The sequence below is a fragment of the Papilio xuthus genome, unplaced genomic scaffold (assembly GCF_000836235.2).
Source record: "Papilio xuthus unplaced genomic scaffold, Pxut_1.1 DF827461.1, whole genome shotgun sequence".
Taxonomy (NCBI): domain Eukaryota; kingdom Metazoa; phylum Arthropoda; class Insecta; order Lepidoptera; family Papilionidae; genus Papilio; species Papilio xuthus.
The window spans coordinates 2,983,613-3,011,534 of record NW_013531188.1 but is presented as its reverse complement, the minus strand read 5'-3'; the positions used below and the strand labels follow the sequence as shown (position 1 = coordinate 3,011,534).

The 27,922-nt window shown below is 34.8% G+C and overlaps 2 protein-coding genes across 2 annotated transcripts; one reads left to right on the top strand and one right to left on the bottom strand.

The window, feature by feature from the left end:
* Window positions 1-394: 394 nt before the first annotated feature.
* On the top strand, window positions 395-27,623 carry LOC106119462 (uncharacterized). Its single transcript, XM_013314472.1, has 9 exons — window positions 395-1,200; window positions 13,618-13,746; window positions 23,252-23,445; window positions 24,012-24,115; window positions 24,984-25,181; window positions 25,461-25,587; window positions 25,815-26,002; window positions 26,309-26,437; window positions 26,769-27,623. Exons 1-9 carry the CDS (start codon window positions 839-841, stop codon window positions 26,850-26,852), a joined length of 1,515 nt encoding a protein of 504 aa, XP_013169926.1. The 5' UTR covers window positions 395-838; the 3' UTR covers window positions 26,853-27,623.
* LOC106119463 (uncharacterized) lies at window positions 8,217-10,970 on the bottom strand. The gene is made up of 5 exons (XM_013314474.1): window positions 10,844-10,970; window positions 9,808-9,978; window positions 9,092-9,173; window positions 8,748-8,865; window positions 8,217-8,381 (listed from the first exon to the last, which is right to left on the bottom strand). The coding sequence occupies exons 1-5, from the start codon at window positions 10,901-10,903 to the stop codon at window positions 8,342-8,344; spliced, it is 471 nt and encodes a 156-aa protein (XP_013169928.1). The 5' UTR covers window positions 10,904-10,970; the 3' UTR covers window positions 8,217-8,341.
* Window positions 27,624-27,922: the final 299 nt, after the last annotated feature.

Sequence of the window (27,922 nt, the reverse complement as noted above, 5' to 3'; positions counted from 1 at the left end):
GTAACCCAGGTGATCCCGTAGGTTTCATTTCATTAGTCGTATTGATTTTCTGCATGCATTCAATTCCCTTACACTTTTGAAGTTGACTCGTGTATTTAAAACATCGAATAAAAGTAAAATTACAAATATACTTAAATCTAATTTAGTAATAAATCTGCAGTAGTGTAACGTGTTTTAAATGTTTTTTGCACATTCATTTCGCTAATGTAAATAAAAATTTGTTTAGTAATAATTGTTAAAATGTATACTAAAAGTAAGCCTTGTTATTATTGTTTTCCTCTGAATAAATAATAAACAAATTACATATTAAGGTCATTTTACCGCGGTCGTGTTGCTTGGTTTAAGCGGCAGATCGAGGCGAGTGAGGTGATTCGGCCAGCCAGTCTGTCATTCGCTCTCAGTTGACGCAGTTCTGAAACGGCTGTTGAAAGTCAAACAAGTGTTTTCGAACGGAATAGATACCGATTACTAAACGTTAGAGAACTGTCATTAGTCATAGTAGATATTTATTTGTTAGTGAAATTGAATTTTTCTTAGTATAAAAACTTTTATAAATCGAAATTTTAAAGTGATTAGTGGTTTTTTTTCTCGTATTTATTAACAAACTTTACATTTACTTTATCAGAAAGTTTTAAGAGGTGCTAAATATTTAGTTGGTTGTCTTTTTCTAGTGCTAAAAAGTAAAGTGAAACTAAAATTTATAATGAATCAAAATGTTGTCAAGGGCGACAATGAACATTTAATATTAGAGTTACTTTCCTACATCGTTTGAAGTTATAGTGTGAAGTCTACTTGCGCGTGGCTATCGAGTCAATCAAAAGCGGGCATGACCTTCTAAATGAAGCAGTCATATTCAGGAGACATTATGCTATGTTTCGTAGAAGGTTTTGGTAACGCCATCGAACGAGGATATAACAAGAGCCGTGAACTGAGTGAAAGTGATCTTTCTGAAGCGAACATAGCTTTGAAATCTAAGAAGAATTCAAAGAGAGTGTCTATAAATTCAGGAACTAGTGCTGAAAGTCTAAGCGAAGAAGTGGAATTACGAAGGTCAGGTGGCAAGTCATTAAGGTTATCATCCAGAGAGCGATTAAAGACTGTTACCGAGTTAAAGAGAAGTTTCAGTGACCGTTTTTCAATAATTAATGATGCAGGAAAGAAAAAAGCTCCTAAAGGCATATTGACCATAAAAAAGACTTGGTAAATATTATTCTTTCTTTATTAACAAATATAATTTAAGACAGTTTCATAGCGGTTAATTGATTTTGTGGGTATCCTAAACAAACTTTCATGCACTATCGCAACAATGTGTTTAATATTTAAAATAAATGGTAGTCTATATAATTTCACAAGGTTATTTAATTTTCTAATTTACTCCAAATTGTTTTAGTATCTTTTGTAAATTTAGCATACAATGGAAATTATTATAATTTTATGTACATAGATAATCTTAATTATGAGTTTCTTAAACTTAACTTTGGTAATTGTTGATCTTAAAAAAATTTTGAAATACAAAGACAGATAGTAGGAGAACTGACTCTTCTAGAGAATTAAAAAAATGTATAATACATATAAAAACAACTTTGAATTAGAACATTAATGGTAGTTGAACACCCCCCATCCGTATTTCTTCTCATGATAATAGCCACTATAATAAATATTTTATGTATCACATGATACACCAATCTTCATAATCTGTCAAGCCATTGTTTACTGGACATTTTACTACGGAATGGAAATGTAAAGATCAGTCAGGTGACATCAATTTTAGCATTGTTGAATTCTAAAAATTATTTGCCAAGGTTTTGTATTTACAATACCAAGAATAAATACATACAAAATTAATTTTTAAAGCCTTTTTTGTATTAGATTACTGATAAATTTTATTTAATTTTAAAATGTTAATGTTTCCTTTTTCATTGAAAAAGCAACTGATAATATTTAAATATTCATTTTAATTATGCTTTGTTACTCTTATGATTTTTATAATCAAAAGTAGCTGTCGCCCGTGACTCCGTCTGCGCGAAATTAAAAAATAAATTAGTAGCCTTTGTGCTCTCTTCCCAACTATTTTCTATATGTATGCAAAATTTCATCGAGATCCATTTGGCAGTTCTGGAGATACTTTAAAACAAACATCCATCTAAACATTCACATTTATAATATCAGTATGTTTATTTTTTTTTATTTTTCCCTATGATTGTAAAATTCATTGTCTCCATACAACCACTTGAATAATAAATTGATAAACTGTTTGTTCGGATAAGATAAAATAAAAATAGTGGCAGATTGGCAACCTTTGGGTAGATTATCTTTATGATGTTTTTTCTTACCATATGTGTACAATGATAATGATATGATAATCAGGTGTTTACTTGATAATAAAAATTCAAAGATATGTTATGGTTGCATATATATTTATATATATTTTTGTTTTAATTATTAGCAGATTTTATTTACTGTATAATTAAACAAGTGGTCATGTGGTTTATGAACTATTTATTGAATAGTTACTTAGCTAATAAAAATAGCGCGCGTTCCGGTAGCACACTTATATCCAACAAATGTACAATGAACAATTGTTGCCAGCACAGGAAAAAAGTTTATAATAATTTGAATGTTGCCAATACAAAAAGAAATTAATAAGAATGAAACAAAAACAATAAATAATATATGTGAATTAATTGAACATTTACTAATATTTCTTTTACCATTCCAACTAAGCTCTATGCTTGTACTAAGACATAGTTTACGACAATAGTCGAATGGCGGGATTCGAACCCGCAACCTCGTAATCGAAAATCCATACCCTCGATACTAAAAATGGAAGGACATATGTTACGATTGCAGATTAAAAATTGATTTATGAAATAAAATAGTAATTGCTTATATTGATGGGGATAACCCGAAATACAGTTTGAGTCACACACTAGGGCCACTTTACCTTCCTTAGGCTAACGCCCTACAGTTTTTTTTTGGGACGATTACAAACAGTACGTGTGCAGCAAGCCTTATATTAATAGTGGAATATAGTGCATGTTTTGTTATATTTAGATTAGCGAAGTCATTCATATTGTTTTTACTCTTTGTTATTATGTTACTCTTTGTTAGTTTTCATTGTATGATGTAATAACTAAAGCGTTTAGAAGAGACGGCACGGACAAAAATATTGCTGATAAATTCGCACACGAGTTTAAAAATAATGTACAAAGGTTAGTTCCAAAATGTAACATTAAAATCTTAAACGAATCCGAGTATTTGAGGCCTCTTGACAAATCAATTTTCTTTAAAAAAGCTAAAGACGGAGACATTAGAAAGATAATTAAAAACCTAAACCCTAACAAAGCCCCAGGTGTTGATGGACTTCGAGCAGTGGATATTATGAAATTGTCGGATAAAATTGTAAGCGTGATCACCCGGTTAATTAACGTCAGTATCCGTACGAGCGTTTATCCTAAAGATTTAAAAACTGGTATCGTACGACCTATTCACAAAGGAGGCAGTGCTCTGCATTATGACCAATATCGTCCTATTACTATATTACCGGTAGTTGATAAAATTGTTGAAAAATATATCAGCGGAATAATCCAACAATTCTACAGATCTCACAAAGTTCTCTCGGAGAAGCAATATGGCTTTCAAGTTGGAAAAAGTACTACTCTCTTATTATCTAAATTCACCGATGATGTTAATGCTTGCCTTAATTCAAAAAAACATGTTATTTTAGTATTTATTGACTATAGTAAAGCCTTCGACATGCTTAAACACAATTTGTTAATTGAAAAACTAGATAATAATGGTATTAGGGGGAAACTGCTAGAATGGTGTAAAAATTATTTTAAGGATCGAAGCTACCAAGTTAAAGTTGGGTCATCGTACAGTGATAGTGTACCCGTTACTTTAGGAACGGCCCAAGGTTCGGTCATTGGTCCGCTTCATTATCTAACCTATGTTAACGACATCACCATGGTAATCAAAAATTGCATTGTGTATCAGTTTGCGGATGATACTTGTCTGATGGCTGCCGACAGAGACATCGCAGTGGCCGAACGCCAAATACAATCTGACTTTGAAGCTCTTTGTAAATGGTCTCATGATGCTGGTTTAGTACTTAACGCTGACAAAACTAAATTTATTCATGTACGTTCGAGCCACAATCGATCCTCTCCAAATAAAACTATCAAAATTCTAGCACACAGTCACACGTGTCTCCACAATGGAAAGTGCACATCTAACTGTGTGCCTCTTGAACAGGTCCGTCAGCATAAATATCTTGGTCTAGTTATAGACGATAGGTTCAGTTGGTCGCAGCATATAAATAAGACGTGTGATAAGCTAAGAGCAATTATGGCAAAATTTTATATAATTAAAGGTAGAATTCCTTTCAATGTTCTGATCACTATGTATACGGCGCTAGTAGATAGTATAATATCATACGGACTAAGTAGCTACGGACGAACTTATAAAACATACCTAAATCAAATTTATAACATACAATATAAAATTCTAAAGCTAATAACACCTGCTAAAATAAAAGAGAATTGTTCCAAAGATCCTCTAAAACTATTTAAACATTGTAAAGTAATTCCAATACATAAAAAAGTAGAATATAACTTATTAGTAGAACAATATTTTCGGACTGAAATTCAAATCCCAATTGATCATAAACTTACAACTAGGAGCGTAACAAATAAAAAATTGTCGACCCCTGATTATATCAACGTCTATGGTAAGCGTACGTCAGAATATATAATTCCAACATTAATAAATAATTTACCTACTGATATAAAAAATAATATAAACAACAAAAACAAAAAAATATACTTAAAAATCATTATCTAAAATCCTAAGTCTAATAAAATTATAACGCGTTTGTGCATCCTGTATATGACGGTATGAGCGAGCTCACCAATTTGCTGTAAACAAAAAAAAAAGTATGTAACTTACCTACCGTTTCATAGCGTAGTACCAAAGTGTCTGGACAAACCCGCAATGGGTTTATAGACACTTTTATTGTAAATTTGTATTTTATTCCTTGTTTATATAAATAAATAAAAAAAAAAAATAAAAAATCTACAGTACAAGTGTTAGTGGAATTAAAGGAAAAAAAAAAAAAAAAAAAAAATTGATTTTGGTCTTTCATCTAAAATATAAAATTACGTGATACTTTTTTTCCGTGAACCGGAGCAGTGTTTAATCCTGCTATTTTTTAAAATAAATCTTGCTTATATTATAAATGCAATTGCGGATGCCTATGGGCAAAGGTTGCTTCGATGTTTCAGCGATTTCTTGTGACCGTTAGCTCGTTTGCCATCTTATAATATAAAAAAAATGCGAATGTTTAGATGGATGGATGTTTGTTTGAAGGTATCTACGAAACAGCTAAACGGATCTTGATTAATTTCAGCATATATGTAGGACAAAGTCTGGAAGAATACATAGGGTACTCATTAAGTTTTTTATTTTGTGCGGACTGAGCGACGAGCGACAGCTAATTGTTTTTATAAATCTGTTTGGATAAATTATTTGGTTTTCGAAGAAAATAATTTCTATAATACCATAATATTGTGTCAAGAAATATAAGGATAGTGTTGGATTAGATATCGTATTGTAGCGTTATTAGTCTATGATGACATCATTGACAGCCGCTCATAATGGCCGGATGCCCCTATTAAGTCGTAGGTGGTCTTCTTTGCGGTGATATTGTTCCGCAATACACGTTTACAATATATCATTGTTATATAAATATTCTACATCGTATTTTATACTTTATTTGTTTCATGTTGTATGATAAAACAGGAAAAGTGAATTTTACTTACAAAGTGAGAATTCATATATATTTTTATGTAAATAAAGGATATATCTCACTCATAAATACGAATGTTTGGATGGATGGATGTTTGTTAGAATATTCCTCCAGAATACTGTGCATGGATCTCTCTGGAATTTGTCATACATGTAGGCACACAACATAGGCTGGAAGAACATACGGGCTTTAAGATTTTTTTGATTCCTCGCGAACAGAATCGTGGGCGGCAGCTAGAGGATATACATATATTCCAAAGATAAACTCTTTAATAAGATTTTAGAAAGACTAATAAAAAATAAGCGAACGAAACTTAAAAAGTAAAACACAAACAGTAAAAGCAGTTCAAGCTTTTCAGTTCCTTGCAGTAAGCAAATGCGTTTTGTATAACGCGTACTTTGTGTTAGGTTATTTTTAACTAAACTCATCGACAAGGCCATCGCTCTTCTCTTTAACTCGACAAAATAACTTGCCGATTTCAAGATACTCCAAGATTAGCATCGTTTGTCAGAATTGCGTGTACTCCTCGATCTGGTCTGTTAATACGTGCATTTGTTACTAGTAATGAATTTAAACTGGAGCGTAGGGATGTTGGCTGGTTGCCAAGTTTCGTTGTTCTCTCTGACGTATCTTAGACGTTTGCCTCGTACACGCACTTTTCTATACATATTTTTTTCATTCTCAACCAATTAAGTCATTGGAGATGTGCTCAAAAATTTTATTTTCCAATCAATTTTTTTATTGCAAGTATTTTTATTTTTTTTCCTAAGTCTTTTTGCTTAAGGTTGACAGTATTTTTATTGTCTTATAAAATCACAAATAGCTTTTAATATTATTTATCTAGGTTTTGTTGTTTTTGTTTTGTCAGAGCGTCGGTGACTCAGGGGTCAAGCACTTGACTTGCAATCTGCAGGTCCTGGGTTCGAATCCCGCCACGTACCAATGTGTGTTTCGATTTCCGATTACATATGTACATTTATCCGACGTTCTTACGGTGACGGAAAACATCGTGATGCAACCTGCACATATCTGAGAAGAAATTTAAAAATATGTGTGAAGTCAACGAACCCGCATTGGGCCAGCGTGGTTGACTATGGCCTAGTCACCCTTGATTTAGGGTAGGCTCCGAGCCCCTCGGTGGGGACGTATAGTGAGCTGATATGATTGTAACAATAATCCATTTTGTCCACCAGTTCGTCTGATTATTGCGAAAATTCGTTTGTAATCATGTGAAACGTAAATAACGCAATATTTTCAAAATATTTTTCTTAACCTTTATAAAGTAACGTCTTCAAAAAGACGGAGCTTCTCAAATAGTTTGTATTTTGTTTCGTAAATTTGTGACGTCATGGATTTTTCGACATCTATTGAAATTCCTAATTGTATGCGGAGTCATGATCGAAGTCTGGTATCGTTTTTGTGAGCGACGAATTCAAATCACTGATTTAAAGTTACAACTCGAGTGTGCAAAAACATGTTTTATCATTCACGCGTTCCACGCAAGCCAGTCCGGTTTTTTGTCATTGTTTTGAATTCTAACGTGTTATGTAATGAGTATTGGCTAAAAAAGTTTTAGGTTATTTTAAAACAAAAAAAAACTTGATAAATCTGATAACCAATTAAAAGAAACTAGGAAAGGGAATATATTTTCTTTCTGTGCATCCTCTCCTCCGTCGATTAAAGGTAGGCAACGCATATGCAATTGCGTATGTCGAACGGGAAACGGTCACTTCGCTATATCAGCGATTTCAGGTGGCCGCTCGCTCGTTTGCCACCTTATGATATAAAAAAAACAATTTTTATTACAACAAACGAATTATACACACTGTTGGTACTTTTGTGCACATATTCCTTATGATAAATGATAATAGTGATTTTTATAATATAATATTCCTTTTTTTTAAATCGATAACCTTGAGGTTATAGCATTATCAATTTTTAAATATCTAAGTTTATAATGTCGCGACATTTGTCCGTGAGATTGTACATCTGTTCACGTACAAATGACTCCCAGCTAATATTTTTGCGTATAGTAACTTTGTAACAAATCTTCACGTCTGTCCGATTTGCTATGACTATCGTAAGATTTTGGCTAGAATATTTGGCACTTATTTTAAAGTATTATAAATAGAAGTCGTTGAAAATATTTTTTAAAACTACGCAACGAGCAATGGCTCCAACGACGTGACAATATGGCGTTGCGTGAATTTATAAATAAAATTTATTTGCTTTAACGTGAGATGTTCAAAATAAAATAAAATGTGAGGACAGATAATAGACTTAGTTACAGATGTTAGTCTATCCTTATCTTTTTACTAGAGGTGAAAAGGATAGAAATACTAACATCAAATCCTCAGTCATAAAAATGAAAACAAACGGCACATTAAAAATAACTTTATTTCTACGGCATTTGATATAAAATTACACAATTCATGAAAATGATATATTTTTATATGTATCTTTTGTCACAGGATATAACAGATTTGTGCTAAATATTAAATTGTTAAAAAATATATCGAGCACAATTTTATTATTTTACCAAGACTGGGGTATCGGTGGAACTTCTTTGTAATACCTGGTTATAAAAAAACAATTATTTATTACAAAGAAAAATAATTAAAAAGCGTAGCACTTTAGTGATAATTGTAAAAAAAAATTCAACTCCCACATAATTAAATTGCTTTATAAACATACTAGCTGCCGCTCGAGACTCCTTTCGCGCGGATTAAAAAAAATATCTTAATAAGTAGCCTATGTGTTCTTTCAGACTATATTCTACAACTGTGCCAAATTTCATCGAGATCCGTTAAGTCGTTTCTACCTTCTAACAAACATCTATCCATTCATCTCGCATTCTTAATATAAGTAACATTTTTTTAATAATAAGAAGCGTAAAAGTTTGATTAAATCCTTTGCGGATAGAAAATATATTGTACATTACCTTACAAAACCACCTAAAGGTGAAAAAGCTTTGTCATGCAGTGGTACCAACACTGTAGACGATTGCGCGCCCTTTGGTAGTTTGACGAAGTATTTTACGCTGCTTGGAATGAGAACACCTAGTGCAGAATAAATATAATTACAATCGAATCTGGATACGCAAGAAATCTCGATAAGCGAGAGCCATTTACAGGTTCCTATGGGCGACCTTCATAAGCTAGAAACTCTGGTAAGAGAGATAGCTATATGCGAGAAAGATGTCTTGGTCCTTTAGACTCTAGCTTATCCAGACTGTATGTAACTAATTAGGGGAAAATACAAAGTAATAGATCCAGCATTACTAACCGTTTGAATCGTATCTGTATTTGCGTAGTAAGGAATGCATGTTCGGATTTTGTATATTAGACAGTACGACGATAGCACATGACTGAAAAATAAAATATTTAATAATGCTATCAACGTTAAGGCTTATTTGTGCAGTTCAAAAACTCGCATAATAAACTTGGATGTAAAAAAAACAAATAATATAAAGTTTTGAATAAGTTATTTGCTTTATAATTTTGTATTTCTGTTTGGACTGTCTTCCGATGGCTATTGTTCTATAATTTTGATTTTACTGTAAGGTCTTCTTTATTTCGATTCATCATCATCAGCTCACTATTCGTCCCCACCGAGGGGCTCGGAGCCTACCCTAAGTTAAGGGTGATTAGGCCATAGTCAACCACGCTGGCCAAGTGCAGGTTGGTTGACTTCACACATATCTTTGAATTTGTTTTCAGATATGTGCAGGTTGCATCACGATGTTTTCCTTACACCGTAAGAACGTCGGATAAATTTATATATGAAAATCGGAAATCGAAAAAGACATTGGTACATGGCGGGATTCGAACCCAGGACCTGCAGATTGCAAGTCAAGTGCTTGACCACTGAGCCACCAACACTCCTCATTATTTCGATTAGTTTCAATAATAACTTTAGGACAACCCACAAAAATGTTAACTGTTGTTTGACATTCCACTCAAAGCAATTTAGAGCTCATATAATTTTAAATCTAAAGGTACCTGTTTAGCGTTATCGCTAATTTTCTTTTCCACTTCGTAAGAGTTATCGACTTGTTCTTTGTTTTTTATTGTATCAGGATTATTCTCAAAATGTAGGCCATAAGATTTCTGTTCCAACATTGAATCACTATCAAACATTGGTTCATTTGCATTGTCCCTGGGTGCGACTCTCTGAAAAGCAATTCATTAAATTTAAAATACGATTTCATTCAGAGGTTATATTTTTAAGAACCCAATCACTTTTCATAATAACCAGTTATAATAAATTTAGTCTTATAAAGTTGTCCATGAAAACAAAGTGCTATTTTTTATAAACGTGTAATATAAAACATTTCACTCTCATCAAGACTCAATTGTTTAAGAAATTCATCAAAATCTCACGCTTTTCCTCAAGCACAACTTTCGCAGTAATTATTAACGTGAGCAGATATAAATTCTATGGTATTAAAAATAAAAAGTAAAAGTCTAAAGATAAATAAGTAGACAACTTATTAAATATTATCTAGTTTAAATGTGTTTCAAAATTGTTGAGGCTTAGTCTAACAGTAATGCACAGGTTTCTTAAAAGGAAAATCTCTCCTTATGTCTGTCTGGCACGAATTTACCTAAAGCGCACGACTCAGTTAATTAACAACATAATATAAGCAAACTTATCCAATTTCTTGCTAAACAAAATACAATGCCAAGCATTGGTGAACACAAAACCTGTTTAAATAATACATAATATTAAATCAAATATATAAGAAACAGTGTTATAATTTTTAACCATCGAAATGTTGGCAAAGGCAAAGACCCAGTATAAAAGACATTAATACTCTGTACATAAATATAACAATCAAACTCGTAACCTAAATAGGTAGGCAGAGATGACGGTCTACCATTTGACACAGTCCTGACATACCACTCTCACTTCTTTGTCCATTCATGCTCCAATTAACTAAACGTTTCTTTTCTAATGATGCTAATTTTGTAATATGTACACGCGGGGCCGTTAATAAACACCAATCTTCTTTCTGGCTTTCATCTCAATACTAACAGCGCAAATGAACTGCGGTGATGAAAATATTAAAATTGTTGCACAAATTATGATCCACATCGTGTTAAAAGGACGCGACTGTTTCAACTAAAAGTTTAACAAGACGTTTAAACGTTAAAGGGGAGTTAACCACACTAGTTTATTTTATAAACATTACTCCAGTTGCATTAAATGTTAAAGTTTTGCTTTCGCTTCGAATGTTATGGAACACATCTACTCGTATTATCCTAAGCAATTGGTATGCCGAAATGGAGATTCTAAATTATTACAGTTTAGTTGTTAGAAGGTATGTCTTCATATGTGAAGAACATGATTTGGGTTGCTGATTGTGATGATGTCTATTCATGATATCCATGTCAATCGTATGATGTCTTCTATCTTTGGTCGTTCCATTGTCTTTATATTTCTGTCGAGAACAAAGATTGATCTTCGTTGATAGGCTTCATTTAACTATGTCACCTTCGTTAAAATAGGATGTTTATTCATGGCGCGTACAGCAAAGAACACAAGCATTTGTTTTGTCGTTTATATCGTAGGGTACCATGAGTAAGGACTCGCTAGATTAATGCTGAGTAGCACCAAAGATTCAAAGCCAGTTTACATCACAAAGTTGATTGAATATGAATGATTTTGACTTATAAAGTGTCCTTATTAATATGGAGTATCATATTGGTGGTCTAAGACAGACTAACCAGATTTTTCAAAATAAAATTACTATTACTCTTAACAATATAGCGTAGACTTAAAAATATGCGAACTATACTGTCGTATTATTTAACTAAGGAATACATTATATTACAAATTCGATTAAAAATTTATCAAATTGTATTTCCTCGCAATACACGTGACTTGAAATACGATAAATAAATTTATAATTAGGCCGTCTAAACAATTGGCATTGAGACTCTACGTCATAGACAAGTGTTCGCGCCCACGCTACGCCCACCGACTGTCGCGACAAATGCCACTACTCGAACCACTACTGACCGTATCTGTAATACTAGATATAGACGTGGACAGGAAAATGTGGTAGTGCAGGAAGACAGCACGGTACTGCTATTGAACTGCTATTTAACTCATCATCAGCTCACTATATGTCCCCACTGAGGTACTCGTAGGAAAAACACATTGGTACATGGTGGGAGTCGAACCCAGGACCTTCAGATTACAAGTCAAGTGCTTAAACCACTGATCCTATTTTATTAATGATGGTAAAGGTATGATGACATAATAGCTGCACTTCACTGGTCTATTCTGCCCTCGTATGCAACCAGGCTAGCCATATCGCCAAACCGAAAAGCCGGACCGACCAGACAGTTTGGCCGGACACCCTAAATTATTGAGGCGCTCGGTGACTCTCGTTTGCGAAATGTAAAATGCCTAACTAAAGCCGAGTAAAGCCGTTTATTTTGGCCGGACAAGCAATCAAAAAGCCTACCATGTCCGGTGTTATCCGGACGCCTGGCAACTATAATTACAGAAAAAGTAAACTTCTATTGTTTTCGTCGTGATTCAATCTTTGTTTTGTGAAAAGGACTAAAGTATTTATATGACTTATTTAAACATAATATGATATATACGGCTCTTATATGTCTCATTTGCATGTCAATTTTCATATCGCAGAATTAAGAATTCGATTTTAACTTGTCTTGTAAACATAGTCGTTGGTTTTTGTATTTTAAACCGACTTCAAAAAGACGGATTCTTTTGATGAAATTCGTCTGTATATTTGTGTGTTATTCAAAGTCCATCAAGAATAAGAAAGGGCACAATTATGGTACCATCAGAACAGTATGATGGTTTATGGAAATGCCACAATACAGAGAGATTTTTCCTCTTTCATTCATAAAGGTTTATCAGAAACGTCAATTGATCTAAATTAATATTAATTCGTGTGAATTAGTCCTCGCGTTCGCTATACACTACTCAACTCTGCCATTGTAGATCCGCTGACATCGTGGATCTTATGAAAAAGTATCTTTTTTTTATATCATAAGGTGGCAAACGAGCGAGCGGCCACCTGATATCGCTGAAATAGCGAAGTGACCGTTGCCCATAGACATACGCAATACGGGCTCTACCACTGTTCTGATTATCTACGTATTATCAGAATAATTATGGACCCAAATTTTATATTGTTCTTGAAAAACATGAAATTAATAAAAAAAGTCCTCAAATTTGTAAGAACCTGTCCGAACGCTAGCCAATATTTTTACTATGCATTAGTCAACGTTTTAAAATACCTCAAGTTTTTAAGTTACCTTTCAAAAACGACCATGACATAACTTATTAGTATATTTGGCCGATGAAAACTTCTTGGAGGTTAACTACGCCAGATTATAAAGTGGCCAGGAGCCAAGTATATTTTAGTTTACCTTAACTTTGAACAACGGCGTCGCCAAATTTTAATAAAATGAAGAGGGTTAACCTTACTGTATTGATTAAATTTTTCTAAGATGTAGTTAAGTAGTTCGGATACACTGTTATCTTGATTTATCTCAATCACGATATACTTAGTTAACTTAATTGCCAAGGTGTCCCTGACTAAAATAATTACGAATGAACTCAATAACAGTGTTAGTACGAAAGGATATATGATTGCTATAAAGATTCTTAGATCGATTAAGTTTGAAGCTAATATATGTAAGCTAGATATATATTTAAAAATATTTCGATATATATTATTGGGTTCAGCCGTTATTTAAGCGGTTGTTAAATCTAGCGGAAGTCCATTACAGATGTATGTTATTACAACAGTTGCGTGTTACTTTCAGGTCAACCGGGAACTTCGCTGGGGGCGCTGGAGGCGCGGCGGGCGGCGGGGGTGGCGCCCCGCGCTCCGCGCCCGCCACGCCGCTGCAACTGGAGCCCCACCCCAGACATTCCTCACACAAGCACGACAAGTGAGTAGTCTGTAGCCAATCTTCAGCTTGATTTTCCGATAAACGAGAATAGTAACACTAGATTATACGACCCGGGCGTACTCCCTTGTCCCTAGAGATGGGATTATAACTCTAAGTTCACGATTAGGTTCAGGTGCTGGTCGATAAGAATGGAGATAATTTATTGTTCATTCTAAAAGGTCAAGGCCCACTTCGCTTTTGGCTTCCTTAGTTAGTTAGTTGACAAACCACAAACGATTAATTTACTGTTTTCTGTTTTTATATTTCTCTAGGTCTAGTGGTATATGTAGTGCACATTGTTAGTCGTTTGCTATGTTGCTTTTGTTTTAAATTGCGCTCACTGGCCGGAAAAATATAGAACTGGGTTATTATTACTCGAACACATTCCGTAATAGATTTTTATATAAAAATCCAAACGTCCGATGTTTTGTTTACATTTGGTAGAACTGTAACAAATTAAATCTATGCAGTTAACTACAAATTCTATAATAGTTATAATATTTAATTCACTTAGCAGTCGATGTAGAATGTCGCAGTAAATAGCATAACTTACTTAGGTCTGGGTTTTTCTAACTAAAACATAAATACCACGACCATACAGAAGACAGGCGTGAAATGGAAGGCATTCCACGCTTCGCCTGATAAGTGTGCTTGTCAGAAACCTGTTTTAGTCATATATTTCCCTTCCCACTTATTTCTTATAACGAAAGGAAGAAGAAGTGGGTTTGGCAGTGGTAGAAACGAATAGGAAGGGGAAGTATCCTCTTTGAGTGCATCCTCTGTCGATTAATAGTAGGCAAAACGTCTGCAAATGCGGACTGTCACTTCACTAATTTAAGCGAATTTGTTTGTTCGTGACCATATCCTATAAAAAATGTTGTGATGGATCTCATAAGTACCACATACAGAATGCATTTGTATTATGTGTTTAGGCGCTTCTTAAATTGTCAAAGTCTTTGTTAACGCTTTTAGAAGTCACCTTCATATGGAATATTTATTGCAAAAACAGGTGAATTATTCAAATATAATCAATGCTCGTTGATAATGTGACTTCGAGTTTGATTAATAATTCAATAACTAAAGGTATTTTCTTATATAGTTTACACTGAGATTCCACTGCCGAAATACATGTAACACAATGTTATCTAACGCTTATAGCGAACTAAATTATTAGCTTATTTATTATAGGAACATAGGTTAATACAACGCGTAATTATAGGATAGGATAGGATAATCAGACAGTGGAATTCTACTGCCCTAACACTTCTATTGATACATTTGTTGTCCTTTTTATTCTACTTGACAAAACAGAGACAACGTATGACAACAGAAAGCCTGGGAATAGAAGATAGCTTGCTCTTTGTACCTATATTGAATTTAATTACTAAATGTAATATAGATAATCTACGATAATATGATTGGCTTAATGTTTGATGTTGGTAATCAGTCGCCATTATACCGCGATGTAGGTAAAACGTGTTTGTCGAATGTAACGCGGTGTGTTAGCTGTTTGTTTTTGTGATGTGATAACATGGCACCCTCACAACATGACATGCAGGAACAAAACGCCTGGGCTGTCATACGGGTGATGAACTATGTGTACGACGGCCTAAGGTACAGTGCAGGACGTTTATTTCCTACCCATGCATACGTTAATTTACTAGGGACCAGTACATTTGACGTATACAAAACAAAGGTCAAGGTCGTAGTAATAAGTTAAGTTTATATATATTCTTTTTTTTGGTTAAAATAATTTTATAGTCAACCAGTATTTTCCATTTGTATTATAATAAAATGATTCATTTACTCAAACTTTAAAATTACTTATGAATATTAATGTCATATCTACCATAGTTTGTGTAAATGTGTTGGGAAAATACGACTTTATTTTTATATATAACTTGTTCTAGAATATTAGACAAAAAAAACGTGGTACGTGTAGCAACAGTTGGATAAATAATAAGTTATCTATTATAATGCTCGTTGTATTTGAATTTCAAACGATGCCACTAGTGTTCTGTGTATCAAAGGCTAATTGCAACGTACAGTAATATTCAAGCCGTAACAGACGATCCTAAATCGATTTAAGAAGCGTAGAAGGCGTGCCAATTAACTTCCGCAATCTTCATATACCATGCATCTCTTACAAGTTTTTGTACTGGGTATAATCATTATTTAATCTTACTTCTTACTAATAAATGTGAATGTTTAGATGGATGGATGTTTGTTTGAAGGTATCGCCGGAATGGCTGAATGGCTCTATGAAATTTGGCATGGATGTAGAACATAGTCTGGAAGAACACATAGGCTACTATTTTTTTATTGGAGTGTTAATCGACATCTAGTAGATATAGATAATTGTTGTAATCAAAGATAGTAATAATTAATATATTTTGGATTACACTGCATTAATTATTTACGTGTTGTTTTATCGCTATCACGATGGCGCAATATATTATTTTTGTGTCATGTTGCATGCATTTTATTGGAAGTAATAAAAATGACGACTGGATATCCATTTCGTTGATGACTTCGTCTCGCCCTTCCTCTTTCTACTGCCAAGTAGTAAATAATGTTATGATTTATCGACCCCCTTTTAAGAGTTCGAATATCGTAAAATGTAAAAAGAATGACTAGGTATTAATGACAAAGGTATATAATGTTTGTTATGATGGAAAAAAGTCAGTGTACGTGTAACTAAGACTATGTGAATTTTTTTTCTTACCTTGGATAGAAACAGAGAACATACACTTTGTGTCAAACGGACCTCTGAAATTGTCCGATAACTCAGTGTAACGATTGGTGTTTCCCGTTGGGAATTTTAATGATATAACGCATTTTTTCCCATTTTAATTACCCATTCGATCGACCCAACGGGATAAACGACTCGCGCAGAATTTTATTTAAATTGGTATTGGTGTATTTTATTTGAATAATTTATGCAGATTATGGTACTTAATATGTAGCCTATGTGTTCTTCCAGACTATGCCATATCCCAAATTTCATCAAGATTCTCCAGGTTTAGACGCTCCGGAGATACCTTCTAACAAACATCGATCCCTCCATCTATTTATCTAAACTTTCACAGTTATAAGTAATATTTGTATATTCTGGTAATAAATTTTAGTAATACATTTTCCATTTAGTAATTTATTGTATATCTGGACAATTTTAACTGGCAACTATTTCCTTGATACAAGACATTCAAGGCCAAACGATCGCAAATAACCATATGCCAACATTAGCCATGTGTTTTATATCCTATCTAACGAGTGAACACGTGGTCCAACAGATTGTCGCAAAACAAGTAAAAAAACTATGTGTTACATACATTCAATTATTTTTAACGATAAAACGGCGTATAACGACAAATTAAAAAATATAGATTATTAGTGTGTTCAGAGAGGTTATAATATAACTAGCTTTCACCAACGACTTAATAGTCTATGTATGTGTTCTTCCAGACTACGTTCTAAATCTATGCCAAATTTTAGCGAGATCCATGTAGCCGTAGTGAAGATATATACATTCGCATTTATAATATTAGTAAAATATGGTATAAATTAAAAAAAAAGCACTAGATATATCTGACAGTTCGAATATTGGATTCGGACGAAGCACGTATCTAACCGATAACTTGGCATCTCACGTTTCCATTCAACTAGTGGCTAGAATCGACGCACGTCACGAACGTAAACGAGACGAGTTGTGCCCATTCGTCCAATCAACATAGATAATTTACTCGATCCCGACTCGCCCTCGATTCATGCGAATTGCACGTGTACAGACAACAAAAAAGTAAATTTATTAAAAAACAACACAATAATACCCCCTATGTACCTCCTAGATTATCTCATCAATGTAGAGCCTTAGACTATTAGGACTGTCTAAATGTTCCATACTCTCTGTTACAAGACAACTGATTGGTAAAGTAAAATCTAAAAGAATAAATAAATTATTTACTTTTCCTAAATATTTTTTTGTTTCTCTGCCGAAATATCCTCTGAAGAAAATGGACATAATACTAAGTTTTTGTATAATATATTTCGTTAGTACTTCGTAAAATGTTTTAAAAAGTTTTTCTATTTTTTTTTAATATAATGGGAGAAACTGAATATAAAATACACGTTCACACATTTATCCAGTTTAACACAGAATTTAGTTTTGAGGCCTGTTACCTTAGGTTTCTGAAAATCTCTGTATAAAACATATAATTCCTGTCATTATCTTTGAAAAAAACAGAGATAATGATATATTTTAAACGGGGATTTTGATCTCAGAAACTCACAGTTAGTTTTATATTTAGTTTAAAATAATGTCTTACGAAATGTTAACTAATTTAACTGAATCAGCAGTGTACAAAAATGTTATAATTTTATTAATATTTTAATCAACCTTGTTTAATGTGTTTGCTTTTGACATTGACGTTATTTCTTTTTCTTGTATTCTTTATTATAAGAAACGGCACAGGAAGTGCTTTGTATTGTTTTATAATGAAATCATAACAATTATTATAATAGCATTATAACTAACACACGTACAAGTTAAGACAAGTTTAGTGTACACTTCCATTGCGGAAGTTTTTGACGTATACTATCTTAATTTAACTACACCATCTTTTAGTAATTTCAAATATTTAATGTTACCACTTTTATTCTATTCGTATTCTATCTGCAAAAGTGCAGAGAAATATTTAAAAGGATGTACGGAAATGAGCTATTGTTTTAAAATTTTTGGTTAATAAAACTTATGGCAAATCTATGAGCTTCTGAACTATATACCATGAAAGTAATATCGCCGGACAATTTTCAAGAAAGCATTGAAAAATAATCAGTTTAACTTCCGGGGAAATTGTTTTGTCTCACCGTACCGCGTGTTGATAAATGATCGTGGTTCACATGGCGGCGGGCGGTCGCGGTTGCAGCGCTGCGCGTGCGCCACAGTGGCAGTGCTTGCTCGCGCGCGGTCCGCGGAGGCTCGGATGTTTCGCGAATTTGACGTTGGCGACGATGACCCGTTTTAACGGTCTTCTTTACACTGCTCTACGAGGTCGATGAACTCTAAATAAAGCTTTAGCATTGATCAAATTTCTCGCTCGTAGAAATATCAAAAGCGTGTAATCCGCCACGCTCGACTAGCGGCCGCCTATCTTATCTTTGCCGATAAATTAATCTGTGTTCGATGTACAATCGATAAGTGTGTGCGCGTTAGTTTATCAACAGTTATGTTGTAGATCGCGGTCCGAGTGCTTCTATCCGTTGTCTGTGTTCTTAACCTTACAATTTACAATCCAACGGACAACAGGTTTAGCGAGCGTGTGTTTGTGTTTTAGCGTGAAATGTGCATTGAAGGTCGCCGTTGTTTTTGTGATACAATTTCTACCAGTCAGTGTTAGATTCTATATATTGAAATTCTATACTTTTGTATCCCTATAAAACAAAATGACAGTGACATTTTCATATATTAAAATACACGGTTAATATTTTTTTATCAAATCAGTTTAAATCACCTTTATTTAAACTGATTTGATTAAGGTGCATAAAAGATTGTTAGATAGGTCAGTGTTTAATCTTAATTATGGTTTGTACTACCTTATTTGATCTTCATTATTGCTGTACGCTGCATATCCTCATTTATGGCTATTGTACGCGTAAATCGATTTCGTTGCATTCATTCGCATTTGCTCCGATACTCCGATGCTAAAGAACCTTCCTTTTAAAATGTGACGTTATAAATTCGTCAGCTGTGTATATAAAATGTTGAACGTTCACAATTTGTTATTATTCATAAAAGCAACGAGCGACTTAAATTGTTAAGTGTTTTGAATATACAAGTATGGTGGATAACGTTTCTTTCGAATATTCCGACGAATCGAGCAACGAAGGATCTTTCAAATTACGTGGGAATCAAGATACCAATGGGTAAGAAATGTTTGTCTATCAATATCCTACTGGCTGTCACCCGCGATTCCGACCGCGCGGAATTAAAAAACTTAATAAGTAGCCTATGTGTTCTTTCAGACCATGTTCTATATATGCCAAATTTCATCGAGATTTCTCCAGCCGTTCTGGAGATGCCGTCAAACAAACTTCCATCTAAACATTCGCATTTATAATATAGTATATAATAGTATAATATGCGCTGAGCGGGGTATATTGTTTGTAGCCTCAGAGTTAAAATGTAGAATAAGCCGAGTCTTGTACACATATGCTCTAGAATGTAACCTAAAGTTCATAAGATTTATTACCGTATTTATATGTTATCTGTTTGTTTTGTTATGATATGTAAAACATATACATAGCTATATTATACTAGTTGTTGCCCGCAACTTCGCACGGAATTAAAAAAATCTAGTGGAAAACATAGCCACCACCCGTGGATAGTGTAACTTTATAACAGTGTAAGAATTTTTCAAATCGGTTTAGTAGTTTGACATTCAAATATTATCTTATATATAAAATTCTCGTGTCACAAGTTTCGTTCCTATACTCCTCCGAAACGGCTTGACCGATTCTCACGAAATTTAGTGAGCATATTGAGTAGGTCTGAGAATCGGCCAACATCTATTTTTAATCCCGCGCGGACGGAGCCGCGGGTGACAGTTAGTCTCTTTATAATATTAGAATAGACAGATAGTTCGCACTGAATAGGAAAACCTTTAATAGTAGGCTATGTGTTCCTCCAGACTATGTTCTACATCAATGCCAAATTTCACCGAGATATAACCGTTCTGGAAAAACCTACAAACAAACATATATTCATCCAAACATTCCCATTTATAATATTAGTAAGATTAAATATTCTTATTGACTTTAAGTGTGGCTAATAAAACAAATGCTATATAGAGTAGTATTGTCTTCAAACGAGTGTAGTATTATGAAATATAAACATTACAAGATGAACTTCCTCCTCGTGTCATCTTGTGTTATAAAGATTCCGTCTTGAAATCAGATTCTGTATACGATGTTTTCGACCGATAGGTCAGAGTCGTGGTCATATGAGCAATTGACCCTAATCAGTGGGATCAGGTCATTGTCTTACAGTTTTTTTTTCATGAACTGAAGAAGATTCTATTTACTTCTTACTACTATTATAAATGCGATTGTTTGGATGAATGGATGGATGCATGTTTGTTTGAAGGTATCTCCAGAACAGTTCAACGGATCTCTGAAATTTTGCATGGATGTATAACAAAGTCTGGATGAACAAATAGGCTACTAATTAAGTTTTTCTTTAATTCCGCGTGGATGGAGTCGCGGGCGACAGCTAGTATGCGAATAAATGCGAATGTTTAGATGCAATATAACACTGGCTGGAAGAACATATATTTTTAAATCTGCGCGAATTAAGCTGCAGGCGATAGGCAGAATATTATATTTTTATTTATAGGTTTGCATTACTAAAACATTTGTAGAAAAACAAAGTTAGAAAGATGTCTCCATCGTTCTTGAAAAAAATGATTTCTGTACAATTTTTTGTGCAGTGAAAACTCGCATAAGTAAGCTAAATATTACCTATTGAACTATGATACAGTGTAATCTCGAGTTAAATATACATACGTCACTAGCACAGTTAACCTCTTTAATATACGATGACTTACGTAAATGTTTATAATGTATCTGGAACTTGCATTTATGAATGATTACAAAATATATTCAAACCTTAGACTGTGATGTATGGAAAAGAATAAATTTCCGATCTCTCCAACGGGAATAACACAACCCAAATGCATATAACCTGACAACGCGAACATTTTCAGTCAGTTGATTTTAGTTTGTTCCATAAGTGCTACGATTTTAGAATAATGGTTGTCGCCTTCTTCAAGAAGTGTGTAATTTTTTTTTCAAATGTAAATACTTAAGTTTGCGGCAAGAATCAATCAGTCGGTATACAAGGACCACCAGACAAGATAGGCGTAAGGTGGAAGAATTTCTTAGACGAATGTGACTCCGGAGGTCTAATTGTAGACCCATTCCTTTTTTCTTTGAGGTTTTTTTCAACAAAGGGGTTTAAACAAAGTGCATTCGCCCCGAAGCGATTCCATGACGCACTTCAAAAATGTATGGAACTGACAAAAACTTCCGATTAGTCAAGTGATTGTCGCCTGTCAGCTCCATACATTGTAGAAGTTCGTTATGGAATCGGTTCGTAGCGAATGCATTTTGTCTAACCCCCAGATTGATAAGAGAGAGTTGGTTTTAACCCCTAATTTGACAATGTATATATTATAAAACGCTTTTTACTCCATTTTATACTTTTCCAAAATAAGAGTTAACGTATTTACTTTTAAATTTTCACATCGGTGACTTATCGTTTACTACAATGTTATCTTCATTTTGTGCACACCTGTTTGACAATAATAAGATATAGATTAGATCTTGTATAATAAGTCATAATTAGAGTTACCACGATTAGTAACAGGTAAATAAAGTTTCTTTAATTCATAAGCTACCATAAATAATTGATTTTTAAATCTTTTACTGAGGAAATATTAGTAAATTTTCCATTAATTTGTTACAAGTAAGTGCTGTCACTTTCTGTTTATCCAAAGCGCGTAGTCTCACAATGGAACAGGATCGTTGTCAACACAACTTTGATTGCGTTCCGTTATCACTAACATGTCGAGTTGTGTTTACCAACCATGTGCTAAGATTGATGGACTGGCGAACCATAATAAAGATACGGACAACATTAAATAAAGTCTTAAATCTGCTAACTTCGTTGTAACGTAGATAATTATTGCGTCATCGTTTAAATCAACTTTATCGTAGCTCCCGAATGATGAAGCGATGTAGCTTTTTTAGGCGTAATTCACGACTAAACTTTGGTTTCTGAGACCAATACCCCTGTGTAACACATATCGTATCTTTGACAAAACAGAGATGATAATCAACAAAGTTTTTAAACGAGGATTTTGGTATCGAAAACCCACGAATAGTCAATTATAGTTCTAATGTTTATATCTTTCGATGTCTTTGCAAATAAGAATTGTTCTTTCTAATACTTCCATCCTATTACATTAATAAGCTACACCAACCAAGCAAAATGGCAGTGAAAACTGTCCATAAAAGTTTATTTCTCGGCTAAAGTAAGTTGTAACAAACACTATAATAGCATATAGATTCTCGTCATCTACAATTATAAATAAATCAAGTAACTTTACAAAAAGCGTTTATCTCGCATTGTTATTCTCGTATCTTGCGCAGTACGTTTCGACATATAACAACATATAATTATTTATGAGTATGATTGTCGTTCTTTGTAGCATTTCAGATGAAATATCTAATAGCTTTGTTACAATGATCTTAAGATTAAGTATTTATAGACATTGGGAATTGCATTGCAAGACAAGGGTGGATAACAAATGAGGGAAAAATATTTTGAAACAGTGCGAGGCCTGCACTACACCTTTTATTCAGAAGAAACATAAAAATACCACTTGATGCCATTCTTCTGTTGGGTATAGCTCCACAATATAGTGTAGTAAAAATTAAGTAATTGCAGGCATGTAGTGAAGCCGCTGTCAGGTTCCGCGCCGTCGGTTCGCGTATCGGCGCTCGGACCGCTGGAGGATGGCGCGGGGCGTGGTGCGGTGGGTGCGACGGGCGCGTCGGACGGCAAACCGCCCGGCAAAGCGCGACAAAAGAAGTTCCAGCGACACTTTCCGCAAGTGGGGCCCGACGAGCGTGTACTCAATTGTAAGTAGTCAAATAATAGCCTAAACTAACTGATATGATCTAGTCTCGCAAATTCTATCTTCTGTTGTTGCCATCTTCTACTTCTTGAGGTGCCTCTCCGACTAACGAAGGTCGGCGATCAGTTCTCCATATTTTCTCTTGTCTCTTGCGAGGCGAAATAGTTGGGCGGCACTCGCAACACTTTTTCCATCAAGATGAGTTGGATCAGATTGTATCGGTCTGCAAAAGTTCCCGTTTTTGATTGACCCGTTGCAGAACCTCCTCTTCGTTTGATATTCTGTGAGTCCAGCTTATGGTCAACGTCCGTTGTTGCCATGCGAGACTTCAACTCGTCTGTTTATTGGTTGATAACCGAGGAAGTCAAATGCTAATCTATTTTTAAAATGTTATAATTATATTATTTTTCATATAAAGCGGATAACTGTTAAACTTATTAATCATTTCAAATACTATTCGCCTTTTCCTCTTTGTGACATAAAGCTTTGACTATAAATGTTGGAAGTGTGCATTACCAACAAATATCGATTAAAATCAAGTTCTCAGTGGTTGCATATTAATAATTTCAGATTATTCATGCGCTCTAGTCGGTGATCTCTTGCTTCAAGGTCACCTCTACATCACCAAGAACTACTTCGCCTTCTACTCAAACGTGTTCGGATATGTCACTAAGGTGAGCATCTTTCAAATGTAGGGTACAAGTCAAATTTTAATCTTATTGTCAACATGATTTTAAATCAAAATTTGTATAAACAGGATACATGCGAATGTCCACAATTTTCTTTATGTGACTTAATTATAATCTTACTAATATTATAAATGTGATTGGATGGATGGGTCGATGGATGCTTGTTAGAAGCTATCTAAAGAACGGGTCAACAGATGTAGAACTTAGTCTGATAGAATATATAGGCTACTTATTTTTTTTTAGTTCCGCGCAGACGGAATTACAGGCAATAGCTTTTTTGATATAAATTTCAATAGATCACGCTTTAAATTGATTACAAGTAGAATAATGAATATAAAATTGTGTTACATAAAAATAACATTTATATCGCCATTCCGATAACCTCTGTGCACCAAATATTTCGATAACATAATTTAATAATTAGTTTTTAAGCAAAACATATTTAAATTATCAAATGACGAGGCGCAAGCGATTGCGAAATATATAACGTAGCATTTTATTTTGCTTGTACAGAGGCAGTTGAACTTTATTTATATATTATTTTGTAATACATTTTTTTCTATCTTAGAGATTAGACAAAGAACGTTTATCTTAGTGTTCAATGTAATGATGAAAATTATGACTAAGTTACTATCTTTAAGAGCTTTAATATAAGATTAAAGAAGGAAATTTAAAGTTCAAAATTAAAATGCTTGTATTCATAGATGTATGAATGTAGAAGAAGCGAGATAGATGTGTCAGGACTGCGACAAATGGAGGTCCCTGGTCTCTGCCTAATCCTCTGGGTTACGGAAAAGAGGGATTAGATTTTAGAATTGGTTACGTAATTTGAAATACGAAGTGTTGCGTGCAGTTGCTGATCCCGACAACGTCAGTGTTGCGCATCACGAAGGAGAAGGTGGCGCGCATAATTCCGAACGCGGTGGGCGTGTGCACGCGCGACGAGCGGCACGTGTTCGGTTCGCTGCTGTCGCGCGACACCACGTACAAGCTGATGACGCACGTGTGGAAGGCCGCGCGCCTCCCCGAGCTCGCCGTGCCCCCGCCTCAGGTGAACTATGCAACATCTGTACACTGCTTTAACTTTGGAGGTGCACTCTCGAAATATCATGATTCCGTCTTATGGAGAGTCATGACTTTATAGGTTAATGGAGGATGAATTTTTTCTAGACTTCTGTGGCCTGTTATTTTCTAGGTTCCTTAAAAGATAAATCCGAGAGTTGAACAAAGTTCGTTGAGGATCTTAGTTCGGTTTATTATATAAAATCTGAGTGTGCCTGAGTTCCTCTTTGTCCTATGTTGTTTTAACGATTTTGACGTTTTGTTACAGGAATTAAGATCTTCGGAAGTAGAGTTGGAAGCTTCGGAGTACTCGCCCGAGGATGACAGCAGCTCGGTGGGCGCGGATCAAACGGACGCGCCCACGAGGGACCCCGCAGACCCCCTCATAACCTCAGGTTAATAATACATAAATAGTATTACGATAATTTACCTAGATATATAACTATTTAATAATTTATTAACCCTATGTAAAGTATAATGTGGTAAACAAGCAGTAATCAGATTTTTATTTTTTAATAGCAATTTACCCGTTGTTATGAACATTAGAAACAAGTTAAAATGATGATAGTTGTTGGTATTTAGTAGTTGTACTTGTATAAAACAGTAGATGTGTTTGTGCCAGGTGGTGTGGGCGGAGTGGGCGGGGCGGTGGGCGTGGGTGTGGGCGCGGCGGTGATCCAGCCGGCGCTGCTGACGGGCGGCGCGAGTGCACGGGGCGGGGCGCGCGGCTGGCAGGCGGCGCTCGCCTTCGCGGCCGCACTGCTCGCGCTCTCCGCCGCATACCTCGCATACAGACTGGCTCATGCAGAGGTAATACCTCTACTAACTTAAATGAAAACGACTAAATGCGAAAGCGAATGTTTAGATTGATGGATTAATGGATTATTTTTTTAAAGTTATACCCTGAACAGCAAAACGTATCTCGCTGAAATTTGACAAAAATGCAGATGTAGTCTGGAAAACACAAAGGCTACTAATACGGTTTTTATATATAATAATTGCACACAAGCGAAGTTATGAGCGACAGCTAATATTGTATAAATAGTGCTAGTGCATATAGGCGAGAGAATGTTGTGTGTGAGTGTATATAAGGTTGTATGGTGCGGGGTTGTGCAGGAGCCGGCGCGGCTGGCATCGGGCGGGCAGCTGTACGCGGCGCTGGTGGCCTGGCGCTCGCGTCTGCACGGCCGAGCTGCTGACGAGCTGCACGCCTTCCTCTCCACCAACCTGCTACTGCTTGCCAGGGTACACACACATATACCTTCGGTTTCATTTTAAAAACTATTATAAAAGTACATACACTCGAAAAATCGAATTTAAATAGTTTCTACTGAAAGGTCAGCCGCTGATTTGTAAGCTATGACGTCATAATATGGACCGTTTTCATTCGCATTCTTATTTAAAACGTACTATAATCCTCACGACGTCCTTGTTGAGATTTAAGATAAATAATGAGTGGAGATTTAATTATTATATGATTATTGACATACAAGTGCAGAATTATTTGACTTACGTTAGTTTCAGTATTGTTTCATTAAGTTAAAATAGTTTAAAACTATGTATATTTGTGTTGCAGGTGCGACAGTCCCTGGAGACTCTGTCGGGGGTGATTCTGACGGACATGGGACACGACGTGCCCAACGACACCGCATTCAGTTAGCGCACGCCTCTCTCCGCCCCCCGGCCCCGCCCTTAGCCCCGCCCCCAGCCACGCCCCGCACGGACATAGTCCTATGTACTTTAGTTGCATACCAATGCTGTTGTGGTGTTACTTGTACAGTTATAAGATTTATATTCAAGTCGAAAGTCGATCCGGGGTTACTGATTTTTGTGATTCAATTATCTTTAAGTCAAAAAATAAAACAGACGAGTACAAAATAACGGTCAAACAAGCAGTTTTAAATGCATCTACCTCTAGAAAGAGATAATTAGTTAATTTTGGCTTGTACCGTGCTGTGTGTGACAGAGACAACGCTATATGAAACTGAGTAATGTCTCTTTCTAATGGTTGTTACTAGTATTTGTCGGAATCACATTTAATAACAAGGCTAAAGCTGTTGATAATCTTGTATCTCGTGCCCGGATCTGACATCGATAAATATACGCATTTATTTTTGTTATTCCGCTCGTCATTAGCTATTTAAAAATCATAAATACCTTTATTTGATTAGAGGGAAATGGTTATAGTTTTAAAAATATAGTCCTTATTTTAATACCCAAAGATATTCGGCATTTGGTGCGATGTGACGTCACTGTGCACTGAATGCTCAGGAAAGTGCCTCTGAGGCATTTAGTATTTGTGTTAAACACAATATAGGATAAATGGTGGATGGGTGACCGTGTAAATCTGTTCTAGTGTCTATTATTCTCATTGTAAAATAAGTATCTAAGTTTATTTACGTCGCGAGTAAATCAACTGAATTCATTCCAATTTATTGTTTCATTTATGCACTAGAAAAAAAATATTAGCTAATTAAAGTGCTGAGTTTAGTTAAATTTATATAAAATATTTGCTTGAAGTCTGTCTGAAGTTAGTGAGCGAGACAAAAATACAGCATTGTAAGATGTGCGACAGAGACAGAACATTGTCTCTAACTTTAGACGAATCCGTGGTGAGTATGCTTGAATTGTCATAAACATCGACCTTTATAAATGGACTGGCTATAAGGTATAATTTTTTGTGCCTATTTGATTTTCGTCACTTTAGCTCTGATAGGTCAATAGGCATGT

Coding starts and splice junctions, on each gene's coding strand:
- LOC106119463 (XM_013314474.1), bottom strand. CDS start 10,903: ATGTGGATCATAATTTGTGCAACAATTTTAATATTTTCATCACCGCAG. Junction 9,174..9,807: donor TTAGCGATAACGCTAAACAG/GTACCTTTAGAT, acceptor TTTATTTTTCAG/TCATGTGCTATCGTCGTACT. Junction 8,866..9,091: donor ATACAGATACGATTCAAACG/GTTAGTAATGCT, acceptor ATTCTGCACTAG/GTGTTCTCATTCCAAGCAGC.
- LOC106119462 (XM_013314472.1), top strand. CDS start 839: ATGAAGCAGTCATATTCAGGAGACATTATGCTATGTTTCGTAGAAGGT. Junction 1,201..13,617: donor TTGACCATAAAAAAGACTTG/GTAAATATTATT, acceptor TGTTACTTTCAG/GTCAACCGGGAACTTCGCTG. Junction 23,446..24,011: donor CGACGAGCGTGTACTCAATT/GTAAGTAGTCAA, acceptor TAATAATTTCAG/ATTATTCATGCGCTCTAGTC.